Genomic DNA, 17,532 nt, shown 5'->3' with positions numbered 1-17,532 from the left:
CCTACATTACCCCGCTAGTTCGAACTAGCGGGGTAGTGTAGACATACCCTAGCTTACTGGAAATACTTCTCTCCTTTTCCCTTCTTCCCTGACCTTAGCTTTCTTATAATTTGTTAAGCTTTTTATCATGCCTTTGGTATGTTACAATGTCATTTCTTGTCTTCAAGGCCATGAGGCCCCACTTTGCTTACAAACCATATTGCTTGTGAATATGTGTGTAACCAGTGGAATGTGTGTGAGGTGTGAATGAGAAATACCCAACCAAAAAGGCAATTGAGGATCCGGGAACTTTTAAGGCAGACAAATACCCTGCAAGCAGATAAATTAACTGAGAAGCAGCCAGAAAAATCTCTCTGACAAAATGTAACATTACAGCAGAAGCCTGGGACTGGCCCAGAGGAAGTAAAGCCTCCTGCAGATCTGAAGGGATCTCCCAAGGAACATCATGGTTGATTCTCTGGGAAGCTGACACCTAGCCAGCATTCCAGCCTCCAGCGAAATCAAAAATAATCTACACTACACTTGCAGCCTGCCTCCAAACTCTCTCTCTCTCTCTCTGTGTGTGTGTGTGTGTGTGTGTGTGAGAGAGAGAGAGAGAGAGAGAGAGAGAGAGAGACTGACTTTACTTTGAAGAATCTGTACCAATAAACAACCCCCAAAACAGTACTGCTGCAGCCCACCCTTTGTCCGGGTTTGTTCCTCAGCGGGTCTGAGGAAGTGCAACAGAAGGCACCTCAGGCTAGAGAATTAAGGGGAGACAGCTGTTCAATGATGCATATGTACTTTGGGGAATATAAGAGGTATCATTCATCTGAAGCAGACCATATATATTTCCCCAAAACCAAGTAACACAGGCTGGGTAGCTGCTTTCCATACTTTAGATGACAGAAGATGACCGATAGGACCAAAACTGTCCTGGAAATCTCCTAGATATTTTTTTTGTCCCTATTTGCAGGCAGATATGAGGAATTGACTATCTCTACCCAGAGACTATCAAGGTGGATTTTGAGGAGTGTTAATCGCTTGCTGAGAGTGCCAAAATCCAGCTTCCTGCTAGGATTCTGGGAAACACTACATGGTTGCAGTCAGCATCTGTGGCCTTACTTATGGACACTGTAGTACCTGAAACCTGCAGAACTGCTCTACGGTCTCCAATAAATCCTTTCTCCAAGCACTATGCCTTGGGCCGTGCCTCTAGATCTGAGACAACAGTGGGGAGTTCACTCTTCTGTACTAAACTCTATACCAAAGCAATCTCCTTCTGGGGATTCTGCTCAGAAGACTAGTGTCCATAGGGACGCTACTCAAAGGAGAAGGAAAACTTACCTTGTGTGGTGGTTCTTGGAGATGTGAGTCACTGCAGGTGTCCAACTAACTCACCTTTAGTTTTCTTAGTTGGACTTGGCAATAGAGAAGAAAGTGAAGGCAGTTTGCCCACACAGTCCTGCATAGCCACAATATAGGGCACATTTGCAGGCTGAATGGGCATGGCTAGTGAAAATCTCTGCTTGAAGGTGCATGGGGCACATGCACAGCTGAATTGGAACACCCATAGAAACACACATCTTGCCGAACTACAGTTACTGGTGAGTAACCTTTCATCTTTTTGCATACTAGAAATTGAAGTCAATGGGACCAGAATTTCACCTGTGTAAATATATAGAGGGAACTAATTTGTGTTCTTCAATCTTATGACTACTAGAATACTGTAGTGACTTTTGAGAAAATATACTGGTTTTACATAGGGAAATGGGGATTTAGCCTACATCTTATGTTACTGTTAGTTGTTTTGCATGTTCCCCTAAAGTACACTGCCACACTAGCAGTAGTATCTAAATAACAGTACGTCCTTTGTGGTACTGTGCATATTGTTCCTACAGAGTATATCCACAGTTTGTTTTCAAGAGAACTTTGTAGAAATTACAATTGATATGAGGGAGTTGCAACTCAGGTGTGTGTGTGGGCATGTGTGTGTCTGGGTGTGCGCGCGCGCGTGTGTGTGTGTGATGTTGTAGGACTCAGTATTTGTTTATACTTTGTTCTGACTCCCTCGGCAGAAATTACAAGGATTACAAGAAGCGATTCATAGTACTTCCCTATGTTTTTGTTTCTAACCCTAACAAAATTATTTGAACTCCTTTTAGTGTATATTTATTTCTGTGTGGCAGTTTCAAATTGGATCAAGTCATATTAACTCCATATGTCACAAGCAGCAGTTTGTCTGTTAAGCTTTAGTTAAGGGAAGGTATATCTTCAAATAACACACAGGAAGAATGGGAGAAGCACATCTGTTCCATCACAGCCTGTTGTGGCTTTGGTGTGTCCCACAGGCAATATCTGTTTTAAACTCGTCTAATAAAAGTACCTAATTCCGTATGTTTACAAAGCAGTGAATTTGTTTTCGAATAGTCGTCCTCTTTCCCTTTGCTGTCCTGCCCATCACAGATTGTACATCGTGCCCTGGGCTCACAATCCAACTGAGCTGTGGATGCCACTATAAGTTTTCAGAGATTGGTGCTATTCTGCTACAGTTTTCAATTTAGGCATTAACAGAAAATAAGATAACTTGCCAAGTTGATTCCCCCTGGCTGTCCCACTCAAAATTAGTTAATTTTATCTTACGGGGTTGACCTTGAGTGGCCTTTAAAGTCATGTGAAACTGGAATTGAGTCTTCCACCTAATAGTACTGCCCCTATCATCTAGAGAAATGAAAAAAACACTATTTGCATCCTGTGATATTAAAGAAAATTCCCCCCTCTCCCCCAGCATATGGGAACTGTGACATAACATTAAAGTTTCTCTGGCTTGTTATGAAGTATTTAAATGTCAGTGCCATTTCTGAGATCATCAGGGCAGATTTAATGGTGGCCAAGGTCAACAAATGCTAACTGGAACCTCCCTTTTAGGGCCTTGAGGGACTTTTAATCGAGTCTCAGTCACGAAGTTAATTTGCAGTGTGGGCCTTTATCTTTAAATCTGCTCCTGGCAATTATTTTTATACCATCCCTGTTCATGTGCTGAGATTTCTTATCACATTTTGGTCCCTTTAGTCAATAAAACAAACTGATAAAATAAGGAAACTCTTAGGGATGTTATTTGTGGGGTCCTCTCTTTTTTCCTTTATGAATTGCTTAAAGACTTAAAGAGGGATGGATATGGTTCTCTTTAGAGCCCATCAAAACCTCAGAGCTATGGCCAGTGGGATCATTTGAGAGCAACTTGCATGCACTCCCATCTCTGATCCTGAGGTCTATGGGAACCACCCCAACTTGTAGCCCCATTCCCAGGAATGACCTAAAGTTGGTAAGGTGAGACTTGAGATGTGTAACAGGTAGCTACAGGATTCTCTCATGGTCTCTTTTCTCATATACAGTATATCCTATAATCATGCACTCCATCTTTTATTTGTTTCCCCAAATCCCTTTTTGTGTGGTGTCTAATTGAGACGATAAAGTCCATGGGACAGGGAACTGTGTTTTTATTCGTCTATGAAATCATCGTGCACAGCGATGGCATCAAACAAATAAAAACAAACAACTCTGCTTGTCTTCTGGAATCATGGTGCAATTCTGGTAGGTGGCCCATCAGCCTCTGACTTCTGAAATATTTTAATGTCCTGCACTTGTCACCCAATCCAGAGCATCAAACATTGCATACCCATTTAGCACTGACGCTAATACAGATGCCACCAACGCATTGGACTTCATGTGGTGTGCATGACTTTCACTCTCGGTGGAACCGAAGAATAAATTTTTGTGAAAACAAAACTGAATCATAGATCAGTATTTTGGGGATAATCTGCCTAGTCTTTTCTATGCGGCCTGCACAAAACTTCAAAATGAGGGAGCTGAGGGGCAGGCAAAAAGAGTTGATGTGATTGTTTATATAAGGAATGTAATAATGCATGCAAAAAACGTATATAGTTGGATTACATTCCTCTCCAACCCTTAGTATGTTGTTTGCATTCTTAAATATAAACTCTTTGGGACAGAGATTGTCTCCCAGCGCATATGTACTGCCACTAATCCGTTGTGTGTGCTACCAGAATACACAAAGTAATTTTCTGCTCATCATTGACCACCAAATTTCAACTTGCTAGCTGCTGCTAAAGTAGTTTGTTTATCTTTAACAAACCTGGCTTCTGCAATTAAACAAAATTAAATCTTTGACAAAGGGCCTGAGGGCTGAGACAGAGTTTAAATGCAATATGTTACTGAAATTAACGCACACGTCGAGAAAAAGAGCTGTGAGTGATTCACTGCTGTTCTGATGTGCACAGCAACACAAATGCTTAACTGCCGAGACAAACCGCAGTGCAAGGATACTCCTGGATAAAATCTGGATTGTGATGTCCATTACATAATAGCCATGAGTAGAACAAACCCACTATAGTTCACTTTTCATTGGGAAGACAAATGTGAATTACAACTGTCTTTTTTCTGCTTTCTTTCTTTTTATCAGAGTATAATCACTTGCCCAACTTAATTGAAAAATCACTTACGTTTATAGCTGAATTTAAACATGTTTTTTATTTAAATGACAGCGTTTGAAGTAGAACCATATTTTACAGAAAGTAGTCGGTTTTTATCTGTGTTTCTGTAAAGACATTTCAAAAACTCTCATCAAATTTCCGGCGGTAAGTAATATCCCATTCAGTGCAAGGTGAAATGTTTTACATCAGATCTCCTGCCGTGTAATGGCCAATCAAAGAGTATTTATAGTGGCTGAATGGATTTTTTGGCTTGGCATTCAAAATTAAACATTTTCATACATTAACATTTAATGTTTTTTGCCACTCTTCAAGTTGATTTTATGTAACCCTAGATACTCACAACTACTTGGTACTCTGAAGCTGCTTGTTTGTGAGGAGGATCCTACAGACAGTAGTTTCTTATTTATTGCACTTGTGTAGCCTGATTGAAATGTAGATTTGATAGCAGGCTTATCTCTGCCTTTTGATAAACATTGTATGAGTCTTGCTAGGTGCCCATCAGCACAATGCATTGAATCTCTCAGTACCCGCATGACAGCTTTACTCTGTGAACTGATGGCGAGAAACAAATTTTGCTACTGAACAATACAATTTAACACACACCGTGTTACAATTTGCAAGATGATAGCTTGTTTCTCTTATTGTAGGTGTCCAACAAGAAGAGTCCGTGCCAGCTGCCACCTTTGGAACTGGATGGTTCCTATCTAAGTATAGCAAGACCACAGATGTTACACAAGAACAATAAAACATCACAGCCTGGAAGTCCAGTCCTGTTTTCAGTACCTCAGCACTGTAGAAATAATCATGCATATGGGACTGCGACCCACTACAACCAAAAGGAAGTTCTGAATGAATGTCCAGTGGAAAATGGCTTTCATCGAAAATGTAACAATAGGATGTTGTCAGCAATGCCAAGTGCCCCATACCACACACACGTGGCTCCTGATGTGGGCCGGAGGATGAGTGATTTTCAGAACACTTGTTCTCAGCAAATGAGTCATTGTGCCTGTAGCCAGCCAGGAAGCTCAGAGAATGTTTGGGATAACCAAAAGGTCAGCCATGGACCCAAAAGACATTCTGGGTCACTTCCTGAAACCTGGGATTACCTGAGACTTTCTCGAGTGCCTGGGATGAATGACAGTGTAGACTCTGGATCAAAAGAAACCGAGCACAGTAAAAGGCTCTCTGAGGAAAGAAGGCAGCAGCTTCTGCTGCAGAAAATGGAGCTGGAAGTTGAAAAGGAACGTCTCCAACATTTGCTCACTAAGCAGGAAGCAAAACTACTTCTGAAGCAGCAACAGCTGCACCAATCCAGGCTGGATTACAACAGGTGAGTTTGCGAGGTTTATAGATATAGGATAATTTTTAGTAAAGAATTTCTGTGGCATCGAATATTTATATGGAGTATTGAGAAACAGAGTAAAACATGCTCTGTGCCCTAAGGAACTTGTAATTTAAACAAGATGAGACTATAGCCACAATGCTAAATGTGGGATGACCATTAAGGTAAATAAGAGCCTTAAAGAAGTTGGTCCAGAATAAGGGAGGAAGATTGACAGAAGACATTAACTTTGAGGAGGATTGAAGGAGGAGCGAGTGCATTGGTGCACTAGAATAAGGAGTTTAAGGAACAGCATCATAGAAGGTGCCAAAACCATGAGTGGGAGAAAGATAACGTGAGCAGTAAGGCTAAAGTGTTAGAGAAGACAAAGGAAGCAGGAAAAGGAGTACAAGGAAATGCAAGCTGTAGATTTGAGTACTGATGTTTTACCCGTAAGGGAAGATGTGGTTCTTCAGTCAAGGGATTATGTGTGTCTCTGTATTATCCACATCTGATTTACATGAAAACCCCAACTGAGACTCCAGACTTGAATTCTGGATGGTGTTGGAGGAAAGGTGACCTGGGAAAAGTGGGTTTCAAGAGAGATTTAAACAGGGAGGTGGTTTTCTGGGAAGTTTAGAAAAGAGGCCTGAGAATCGAGTTAGAGGCGCTGTGGGAAAAGACACAAAGATAAGTGGAAAGAAGATACAAGACTGTCATTGGGGTGGAGGCAGGGGAGATACTTAAGCCGCGGGAAGCTTAGTGAAGAAGAGGCAATTGGAACAGTGATATAGGCGGGTCAGAACTGCTCAGCATGTTGAAGTGAAAATGAGATCCTTTCACTCTGTGCAGAAGGTGAGTGTGAGCCCAGGGAGAAATTTGTGTGAGGGTTTGACAGTGGTAGGAGGGAAGAATAAAATGTTGCTACTAAATCATGTAGACTGGCAAGGGGGAGGAGTCAGAGGGGATGTATTGAAACTACAAAAGAGAAAGTTACTTGAGAAAGTCAGGCTACAACTCAGCTGAATATGCGGATTTCAGTGGAAGGGAGAGGGAGGAATGAATGGATGTTAGCAGTCTCCTATAGGGAGCAGCAAGAGGATTTGATGAGAGCTTTGATGTAGATGTTACTTTAAAAGCGTCATTGGCGAGGGGATCCCTCAAGATTCTTCATGACATGACCTGCATCCCACGCATGCATTCTCTCCCTTCCCACCAGCCCTACAATTGCTTTTCAAGTATTAAAAGGGATTATTAGAGCTGACGTGTTTTGCCTGCATAACTTGTACTTTAAGCAACTTTCTCTGCTGCTTTTATATATAAGAATACATTTTTGGATTGCGTATGTTTAGCATGTTTGATCGGAGGCAGTCACAACTGTCTGTGTTAGTGTGACAGGGAAGTCCCCTCCCCGCTGGAATGGTACTTCCTCTGAGGTCACTGGGGCATAGCTCATGAGGTTGACACCCCTTGCAGTGTCTGTACACCATCTCTCTATCTCTTCTCTTGCTCTGCCTAACTCCCCCGAACTGCCTCGTCGTGGCTTAGCCCACCAGCCTGGACACCAAATGGCTTTCTCCTTAGAGTACTGGAAAATCTTTCCTCTCCAGCAGCCGTTGGCAGTCTTCCGTTCACTGCCTCGTCGTGCCACTCCCTTAATGGCTGGCAGGAGAATCCAGGCCCAGCCTCTGCTCCGAGTTCTGGCTCAGAGCCTTCAAGGCCTGTTGCCCATAGACCATAGTGCCTTTACCTCAGCCCTGCCCTACCTTCCTGGCTCTCCCCTCCTCTGTGTTTTTGGGCTTGCACCTCCCTTCTCTCAGGGAACGACTGCAGACTCTCCTAGTAGCCCGCTGTATTTCCAATTTCCCGTCTTTATAGTCCCAGCCGAGATCATTCCTCCTCAGCTGGACCCGCTCCCTGAGTCATGTGATGACTTGGCCACATGACTCCCCTCAGATTTTCCAGCTGTATTCACCCTTTCCAGGCCAGTGTGGGGGGAACACTCCATCACAGTAGGAAATGACAGAGGTCACAAACAAAGGATTATAGTTTGTGGTGGGAAGGCAGGTGGGAACAGATGTATTCATAAGAACAGTCAGTTTGGATCCAGCCAGTGGTCCTTCTAGCTGGGTATTCTGTCTTACAACAGTGGCCAATACCTGGTGCTTCGGAGGGAATGTACAGAGCAGGGAATCATGGAACAATCCATCTACCGTCATCCAGTCCCAGCTTCTGGCAAATGGGTTAGGGGCACTTCAGAGCATGGTTTTGCATTGCAGCTCATCCTGGCTAATAGCCATTAATGGACCTTTCCTCTATGAATTTATCTAGTTCTTTTTTGAGCCCTGTTAAAGTCCTGTCTTCAGAACATCCTCTGGCAAGGAGTTCCACAGGTTGACAGTGTGCTGCATGAAGAAAAACTTCCTGTTGTTTGATTTAAACCATCTGCCTATTAATTTCATTTGATGACCCCATATTCTTGTGCTATGAGAAGGAGTAAATAACGCTTCCTGATTTACTTTTTCCACAGTAGTCATGATTTTATAGTTCTCCATCATATCTCTCCTTTGTCATCTCTTTTCCAAGCTGAAAAGTTCATGTTGTTAATATTTCCTCATATAGAAGCGGTTCCATACCCCTAATCATTTTATTGCCGTTTTCTAATTTAGTATATCTGTTTTTGCAATGAGGCAACCAGACCTCCCCATAGTACTGAAGATGTGGGCGATCCCATGGATTTCTGTAGAGTCAATATGATATCTTCTGTCTTATTATCTATCCCTTTTCTAGTGACTCCCAGCATGTTGTTAGCTTTTTTGAATGCAGCTGCACTTTGAGTGGATGTTTTGAGAGCACTGTCTACTATGACTCCAAGATCTTTCTTGAGTGGTAACAGCTAATTTAGACCCCATCATTTTATATGTATAGTTGGGATTATGTTTTCCAATGCACATTAATTTTCATTTATCAACATTGAATTTCATCTGCCAGTCACCCAGTTTTGAGACACCCCTTTGTAACTCTTCAGAGTCTGCTTTCAACTTAACTATGTTGAGCAGTTTTGTTCCATCTGCAGATTTTGCCACCTCGCTGTTTACCCCTTTTTTCAGATCATTTCTGAATATGTTGAACAGCATTGGTCCCGATAGACACCTCTGGGAGACACCACTATTCTCCTATCTCCATTATGAAAACAGGCTGTTTAATCTTCAAATATCCTATTTCTATACATATGTCCCACAAAGAAAAAATATGTAGATATGAGGACACACAGGCAGAGCTGCTTTTAAAATGAATGTTTTCAGAGTCTTCTGAGAGGCACTGGCTGGCCAGCAAAAGGACTCTTGAATGTCTCTGTAATGATGTCATTGGTATTGCTATAATTGCACCTATTTTAACCAGTTCTGAGAAGATTTCCACTTCTGCAAAGTTGTAGTTGCTAGGAAAAAAGTACAGAGGAAAGTCCATAAATTAATAGTCTGAGTCTTGAACATACCATTATCTCTTCCCAGAGGTGTAGAGGTTTGTACATTTTCCATCTCATCTTCAAATAAGGCTCCTATACTATTGCAGTAAAAAATAAGTGAGTGTTTTGCAGTCTCTTTAGAGTTAAATACAAAGGAACTAGCTACATACAATATCTGCATATGCCTAATATTTACAGGTGTCCTCCTCAAGCATCACCTTTCCTATTCTAGTTTTAGCTTTGTGATTCTCCTCTTTGGTCTCTTTGCTAACCACAGAATTGCTTCTGTACACAGGTTGACACTCTCTTAATTGGGATTCTCTGGTCTTGCAACATCCATGGTCTAGCATGGATGTAGCAGGACCAGAAAGTCCCAGAGGAGGGCCAGTGGTAAGGATTCCTGAGGGGCAGGCACGCAGGGAGCTGATGGCAGGGCCGCCAATCACGTGGCAGTGGGGCTACCCAGCAGGGTTGGGCACCCTGGCACGTGGGTGCGTGGTGGGCCGGGGATCCCCATCAGAGATGGCTGCCCAGTGGGGTTGGCAGGCCAGCGGGGCCAGCAGGAGGTGGGGAGCCAGCCAGGAGGCCAGTGGCCAGGCCAGGGGGGTTGATGGGAGGGGTCCAAAAGCAACCTCCTCTGGTCTGGCAAAATCCCTCATCCAGGACCAGTCAGGTCCCAGGGATGCTGGATCAGGGAGGTCCAACTTGTGCTGCAAATGACAAGGACTTGTTTACTTAATCATTCAAGTACACCTTGCTAAATGATCAGGAAGACTCACCAAGGAAGACACTTAAGCTATTCACTTGTCTTTCACCACCACCAGCATAGTAAAAAACAAACAAAACCAGCAAATACTCTCAGTGGGTAGAAGTGTACAGTGCAGGACTAGGCCCATTATGGGACGCTACAGGTGGCATCATTTAAATGAGAAGTAAAAAAAGATCCTGGCCACTTGTACTAGTTAGTGGCTCTTAAAAGGCCCATATTTCTTTTTCCAAGAGCAGGGATCAACCTTTTTTCATGGCAAACTCTTGTCTCTCTAAATTCCCTCCTGCAGTTTCCAGTGGACACAGTATTCTTCAATCCCATGTGCTCTACTTGTATAATAGATTCCACTTCTCATATCAGAGGTGGCTGCCTTTCAGTGGAGGCGGGGGGGATGATTCCTCTAGGTGTGTTTAATTACACTTCAGGGCAGCCCAAAATTATGCTGGCTTGAGGTACAGAAGAGGCCATCTTCAATTCTGGCTCAGTGGCAGATTTAAGGTTCTTTCTGTTACTCTCTACGAAGACCAGAAATTGGATCACTATACAAACAGAAAGGGAAACTTACCAGCATGCTATTTTCCATCTTGATCCAAACAGAGAAGATACTCAGATAAATAGTCTGTCTTCACAGACAAGGTCAGCTCCCATACTACTGCACTAGGCAACTCAGAATGGGACGGAGGTGAGCAGCCCTCAGTGGAGAAAGAACAGGTTAGGAACAATTTAGAAAAGCTAGACATACACAAATCCATGGGTCCAGATTTAATGCATCCGAGGGTACTCAGGGAGTTGGCAAATGTCATTGCAAAGTGCTTGGCTATTATCTTAAAAAACTCATGGAGATCGGGAGAGATCCTGGGTGATTGGAAAAAGGCAAATGTAGTGCCCATCTTTTAAAAAAGGGAAGAAGGACAACTCAGGGAACTACAGACCAGTCAGCCTTACCTCACTCCCTGGAAAAATCATAGAGGGGTTCCTCAAGGAATCCATTTTGAGGCACTTGGAAGAGGGGAAAGTGATTAGGAACAGTCAACATGGATTCACGAAGGGCAAGTCGTGCCTGACCAATCTGATTAGCTTCTATGATGAGGTAACTGGCTCTGTGGATGTGGGAAAGTCAGTGGATGTGATATACCTTGACTTTAGCAAAGCTTTTGATACGGTCTCCCACAATATTCTTGCCAGCAAGTTAAGGAAGTATGGGTTGGGTAAATGGACTGTAAGATGGATAGAAAGCTGGCTAGACTGTCGGGCCCAACGAGTAGGCTCGATGTTAGGTTGGTGGTGGTCAGTTTCTAGTGGAGTGCCCCCAGGATTGGTTCTAGGGTTGGTTTTGTTGAACATCTTTATTAATGACCTAGATAAGGGGATGGATTGCACCTGCAGCAAGCTTGAGGATGACATGAAGCTAGGGGGAGAGGTAGATACGCTGGAGGGCAGGGATAGGATCCAGAGGGACCAAGACAGATTAGAGGATTGGGCCAAAAGAAATCTGATGAGGTTCAACAAGGACAAGTGCAGAGTCCTGCACTTGGGATGGAAGAATCCCAAGCATTGTTACAGGGTGGGGACCAACCAGCTAAGTAGCAGTTCTGCAGAAAAGGACCTAGGGTTACAGTGGATGAGAAGCTGGATATGAGTCAACAGTTCGCCTTTGCAGCCAAGAAGGCTAATGGCGTATTAGGGTTCATTAGGAGGAGCATTGCCAGCAGATCTAGAGAAGTGATTATTCCCCTTTATTCGGCTCTGGTGAGGCCACATCTGGAGTATTGTGTCCAGTTCTGGGCCCCCACTATAGAAGGGATACGGACATATTGGAGAGGGTCCAGTGGAGGGTAACCAAAATGATTAGGGGGCTGGAGCACATGACCTACGAGGAGAGGCTGAGGGATTTGGGTTTGTTCAGTCTGCAGAAGAGAAGAGTGGGAGGGGATTTGAGAGCAGCCTTCAACTCCCTGAAGGGAGGTTCCAAAGAGGCTGGAGAAAGGCTGTTCTCAGTAGTGACGGATGGCAGAACAAGGAGCAATGGGCTCTAGTTACAGTGGGAGAGGTCTAGGTTGGATATTAGGAAAAACTATTTCCCTAGGAGGGTGGGGAAGCACTGGAATGGGTTCCCTAGGGAGGGGGTGGAATCTCCATCCCTGGAGGTTTTTAAGTCCTGGCTTGGCAAAGCCCTGGCTGGGTTGATTTAGTTGGAATTGGTCCTGCCTAGAGCAGGGGGCTGGACTTGATGACCCCCTGAGGTCTCTTCCAGCTCTGAGTTTATGAAAGAAGGAACATCATCTGCTGAGACCTGTAGCTCCCAGGACCTCATGACCATCTTAAAGCTGGAGAATAGCTGCAATGTCCAATACTGCATGCAGCTTCCATGCTGCCCTTGAGTGCTTGCCTGGTGCTAGGGTACTCTTCCATGTGCTGAAGAGCAAACATTTGCCATAATATTCAGTCTCCAGTTTCTGGAAAGCAAGTGGTTTGTAGTCAGTAGAAGTAAATAATTTTGTCAACCGCAGCCCAAGGAAACAAAGGTAACAGGTGGAAGCTGTCTCTCCTAAGCTGGGGGAACCGGGAGAGAAAATGGAGGTGTTTTGTGAAAGCTTCTCTGTGTGAAGTGCTGTGTGTGTTGGGGTCTAGGGATAGCTACAGCACAGCAGCCTCTCTAGGATGCAAAGCTAACTTAAATTCTCCTTTCTAGATTTAAAGGCCAAGCTCCTGATTCCGAAGTAGTCGCTGACAAAACTCCAGGTGGGCCGGGGGGACCAGCCCTTATGATGAACGGTACTGGCAGGGGGCTAAGGTAATCTTTCATTTTCTTTAAACCACTAGAAAGTGCTTCTAAGTGTTGGTGTATTTGCTTCATTTTCAAAAAGATGTTACTTGCTGCCACATGCATATTTTTGGCCTGTACTTCAGTTGGGTTTGGGTTAAATGCTAACCCAGGAAAGACCCCATGAACTAGTCTAGCTTGGTCTCCAGAAAATGTATTCATAACTCAAAGAGAGGCCAGCATTGTGGTTAAAGAGCTTGATGGGCTCTCAGGAGAGCTGGCTTCCATTCTCTGTTGTGTCACACACTGTGTGTTTGATTCTGGCTCATGCTGCAGGACTATAAAATTGCAGAGTAAGTGGGAACCCTGGACTCTAGAAAAGTGGTCCCCAACAGTGGTCCCCGCCGGAGCATTTACGTGCGCCTGCCAAATGATCTGGGCCGGCCCCGGGCGCACAGCGCATGCGGCGCATGGAGTCCAAGAGCCTGTATGCCTACAATGCAGCTCTATAGCCCGAACCAGCTGACACAGGCCATCCAGGAGGGCTTGAATGCAATGTGAGTGTACCCCTGAGTCTGTCTACCCTGCAGGTCCTCCTCTTTAGAGTAGCAATGGTGCTATCCTTTATTGTCCTGTCTCTTTAGATCATGTAACTAATAATGTATGTAAGCCTTCTGTTGGTAGCAGTTGAAAACCAGAGGGGCCGGGTTCAGTATTGGATTTGGGGGCGGGGGGTTCAACAATGTACCCAAACTGGCTTGAGTCCCCACCCAGTCAACTGGGAAAATTCCAGCCGAGCCAGTGGGTGCCTTTAGAGGCAATTCTTTCCTTCTTGCAAGCACCGAGTCAGACATCGAAACAATCTGTTCAATATCTGTAACCTACGGAAACACACACGAACAAGGAAAACCTGTAGGCAAGGTACCATCCCTGGAGTCCACAGGGCAGAGTCTTTTGCGTAAAGATCTTTTGTCCAATCTCCAACTCACATAATGTACTTTCCCCTCACTTCAAACACCCCAGTCACAGCTCTGTGCAGTCAGTGCAGACCCAGAGTTCATAGGGATATCATGATGTCTTCCCTCGTTGAGTAGGTGGTAATGTCACCTACGTGCTGCTCCTGCCGGCTACCTGGAATTAGGAATGCAAGCACCTAGTCAACTAGTCAATGATCCAATAAGCATAAGCTTATTGGATAGTCGAGTAGGGACTCGACTAGTCACTTCCCCACCTTGCTGCCTCTATTAGAGGCAGCGGAGGGCAGGGGTCAGGGTCAGGGAGCAGAAGCTGGTGCTGGGAGGAGCCGGCTTAAAAGACAGATCCTCATAGCACTGTCTCCGCGGGGGGTAGGGGAGCCAGAGGTACAGCGGGGAAATTGCGTGAGCAGGGACTGTAGCTCACGCCCCGCTCACCCTGCGGCGCCCAATAACTACAAGCATTGGCGGTCATATCTTACAGTTCCTACATTTAGTGTTAACACAGTTTGTGACCCCACAACAGCCAAATTGGTAACAATAGACAAAACACCTTTTAACAACTTAATATCAAGCAGGCCTAAGCAAAACTTAGGGAACTGTATTTACATAAACATACCCAGGATTTCTTTACCATTTCAGTGTGAACTGTATTTACATAACTGTTGAATACTATCAGATCTAAGTAAACTGGGTGAACATAACCACGCCCACAATTTCTCTCCCATTCCAGCTGGCTGCAATGGAAGCATTGATTCAGACCCTGCTTACAACTATGACATTGAGTTTAAACCTGATCCACTAGTCTTTACTCATGCAAAATTCCCAATGAAGTCATGTCAACTTTTGTGTTTTCTGAAGTCAGTTGGGAGTTCTGAGTGGGTTCAGGTAGCTGTTGCACTTCTCAGAGACTGGAGGAAGTCTACAAGGTCGTTCTATATCTTATTGGCACTTACGGATCACCTGGCCTTTCCTCACTCCAACTCTGAGCAGGAAAATCTTTTGTTTCTAAAGATACACCTCCCCTTTGTGCTTTCTGACCTGACTATCAGTGCAGTATCCTGCTAGACCACAGTCAGGTTGGCGTTGTAGATCATCTTCTGGCCCTGAGCTACTGGTCAAAGACTGTGCACAAGACCTCTTCTCTGCAAAGCAGGAAAGAATAAGAAAGTGTACAGGCTTCCCGACGCCAAAGAAAAACCATCCTCATGTCTAGTGTTCTAAAGCATGCTGCCAGACAAGAACACTAAGTACGAGGAGCACCTTCCTACTGGTCATTCCTCTCCTCCTACCTCCACACATTGACTAGGCATCACGGACATAGGCTCAGTGGTGTGTTGGCTCATCCCGAGCCAACCCTGTAGTCTCTGACCTGATGAATCCTGTTCTCATCCCAGCAAATCATGGCTAGCAAGCAGCAGAAGCCAGGTAAACGTGTGCAGCAGTCAAGGAAGGCAGCACCTGCTGCTGGCCCAGAAATTCCCCCCAGCAGGACTTTCCAGTGAGAAATTTGGGTACCAGCCACGGCTTAGGTTTTTTTTCTTTGCTGCCTGGTGACTTATTGACTGATACTAATTTCCTTCTGTATTTTCTTTTCTTCACCCTTGGTTGGGGCTGGGACGATTGTGTGATAATCGGGCCTTCAAATTTACCCTAATTGTGAGCTCAACAGTGAGAAGCGAATGAAAGTTTATAAAATGTTGCACTAAACTATAATAAATGTGGCTGCGAAGAAGTTCAAGAAGAGAGTGAATTAGTCCAATCCAAAAAGCTTACTGGTTTAATTCAAGGAGTCTGTAAACACGGACAGCATGAGATGCAATCAATGAGCCGACATTGGTGTGTTGGAAATAAGGCATAGACAAAAGAACGCCATCACTCCCTTTTGGGTTCCTTTTAAGAAAAAGACTCTGTGGGGCAGGGTTCCCTCTAAGCTGCGTGCAGAAAAAATGTCCACCTCTGGTGCAGAGCTGCGAAGCCATATGGCAGGTGGCAGGAGGCAGCTGGGGCCAGAGGAGCTGCATGGTGGGAGGCTGCTGTATGGCCGGGGCCAGAGGAGCTGTGAGCCACATGGTGGAAGGCTGCAGCAGCGGCCGGGGCTGGAGGAGCTGCAAGCCCCAAAGTAGGAGGCTGCTGCGGCAGCCGGGGCCAGAAGAGCCACGAGCTGCATGGGAGCCTGGGCTGGAGAGTGGTGAAGTAGGTACTGGGGTTGTACCAGAGGGGCCAAGGACAGCGGGGAACCTGGCAGAGAAGCTGGCCGGATGGGGCGCAAAGGCACCAGCCGTCTGTGGTAGTCGGAGGTACTAGGCACAGGTAAATTCTAGGGTGGCGGACGGAGGGCAAGGTGCGGGGTTGGGAACAGGCGAGATGAGGGGCTAGGCTCAGGTCTCTGAGCAGTGGTGCTTGGGCTGTGATAGGCCTAGGTCCTGGCTGTTTGTGTTTTGGGGGGCAAATAACACGGTCCTGGCTTATATACTGGTGGCATATGGGAGGGGGAGGAGACACATTGCAAGGCTGGGCACAACTACAATGTGTGTGTGGGGTTGGGCAGGTAGCCAGGCCTATACCGGTACCAGCTGGCTGTGTGTGGTCTTGATGGGTGGGCAGTGTGTGTTGGGGGCAGGATCTAGCAAGCTGGGAGGTTTTCAGGGTGGGTGGGTGCAGGGTCTTGCACCTTGTTAATTACCCAGTGTTTTAGTATTTTTTTCTTATATAACAATTTTAAATTATAGATATTTACAGTGTGTGATAGAGCGTGCAGGTGTAATTTTGTTAGTAACTGGTGGGTGCCGCGGTGGCACATGACCTCAGTATGGGTGCACAAGACAAAACTCACACCGCTGACGGACAGCCTTTGAGGGAACCCTGCGGTGGGGAGCGCTGGTTTCCACAATGTTGGCTCACTGAAAACCGGAAAGAGCAAACTTCACCATCACGGCTGCCATCTCCACCCTGTCTTTGGATCCTGGACCTTCGTCATTCTCATCCAAAGAGATGCCCTGATCAAACCAGGCCAGAAGAAGAGGGAACAAGGTGACATCCGCTGGCTTTAGTTACATGCTGAACACCACTTGGAATGTGACACTTTCTCTCTCATACTCCCACCCAATGTGTGTTTTTCCTTTCACACCTTATTTCTTCTCCTGCCCATCTCCCTCCCCCCCCCCCCCCGTTTTGTTTTCGGTTTCATAAGAGTCTGGCTTAGCTGGTCAAGACTGTATATTTTGTAACCTCACTAAATGTCTGTGACCAGAAAGAGGCAGTTAGAAAGAATGCCCTTAACAAGAGGTGGGCAATCATTTTTTTTTTGGGGGGGGGGGAATTAATAACAAGAATTTGGTGAATGGTCAACAGCCGTGCACTTCCATGCTATTAATGGAGGCGGTGCGAGGTCTGGGGTGGGGGTGGGATGCAGGAGAAAGTGTGGGGTCTGGGAGAGAGTGGATGAAGGAAGGAATTGTGACCTGGGGCAGGGAACTGAGAGAGGGTATGGTTGCAGGAGAGGATTGTGCCCTGGAGGAGGGGTGCAGGGTCTGGGAGGGTTGTGAGCTGGTGTAGAAGATGGAGGTACAGGATCTGGGAGGGGTATGGGTGCAGGAGCGGGAGTGCAGAGGGTTTGGGTTGTGACCTGGGCCAGGTGTGTAGGAAGGGGAGGGAGGAGCTGGCCAGGAGGCACTTACCGAGGCGGCTCCCAACCAGCAGACCAGCACCCTGCCTTCCTTGCTCCTGCACACCGCTCAAAGTA

General features: G+C 45.5%; 1 protein-coding gene across 4 annotated transcripts in view; it reads left to right on the top strand.

The window, feature by feature from the left end:
* Window positions 1-17,532, top strand: part of KIAA1328 (KIAA1328 ortholog) — a 275,054-nt gene that overhangs the window by 183,512 nt on the left and 74,010 nt on the right. For all 4 annotated transcript variants that reach the window (XR_012905002.2, XM_075932757.2, XM_089779471.1 and 1 more), the window contains exons 7-8: window positions 5,141-5,823; window positions 12,742-12,843. Coding sequence is in view for 3 of the 4 variants with exons in the window: in XM_075932757.2 (XP_075788872.1) it covers window positions 5,141-5,823; window positions 12,742-12,843 (785 nt within the window). In the remaining variant the exon portion in view is untranslated. The remainder of the gene's footprint in view (window positions 1-5,140; window positions 5,824-12,741; window positions 12,844-17,532) is intronic.

This window comes from Pelodiscus sinensis, chromosome 6 (genome assembly GCF_052426305.1).
Source record: "Pelodiscus sinensis isolate ZL-2025 chromosome 6, ASM5242630v1, whole genome shotgun sequence".
Taxonomy (NCBI): domain Eukaryota; kingdom Metazoa; phylum Chordata; order Testudines; family Trionychidae; genus Pelodiscus; species Pelodiscus sinensis.
Note: the sequence above shows the minus strand (reverse complement) of the source record. Positions and strands in the feature narration are given on the sequence as shown.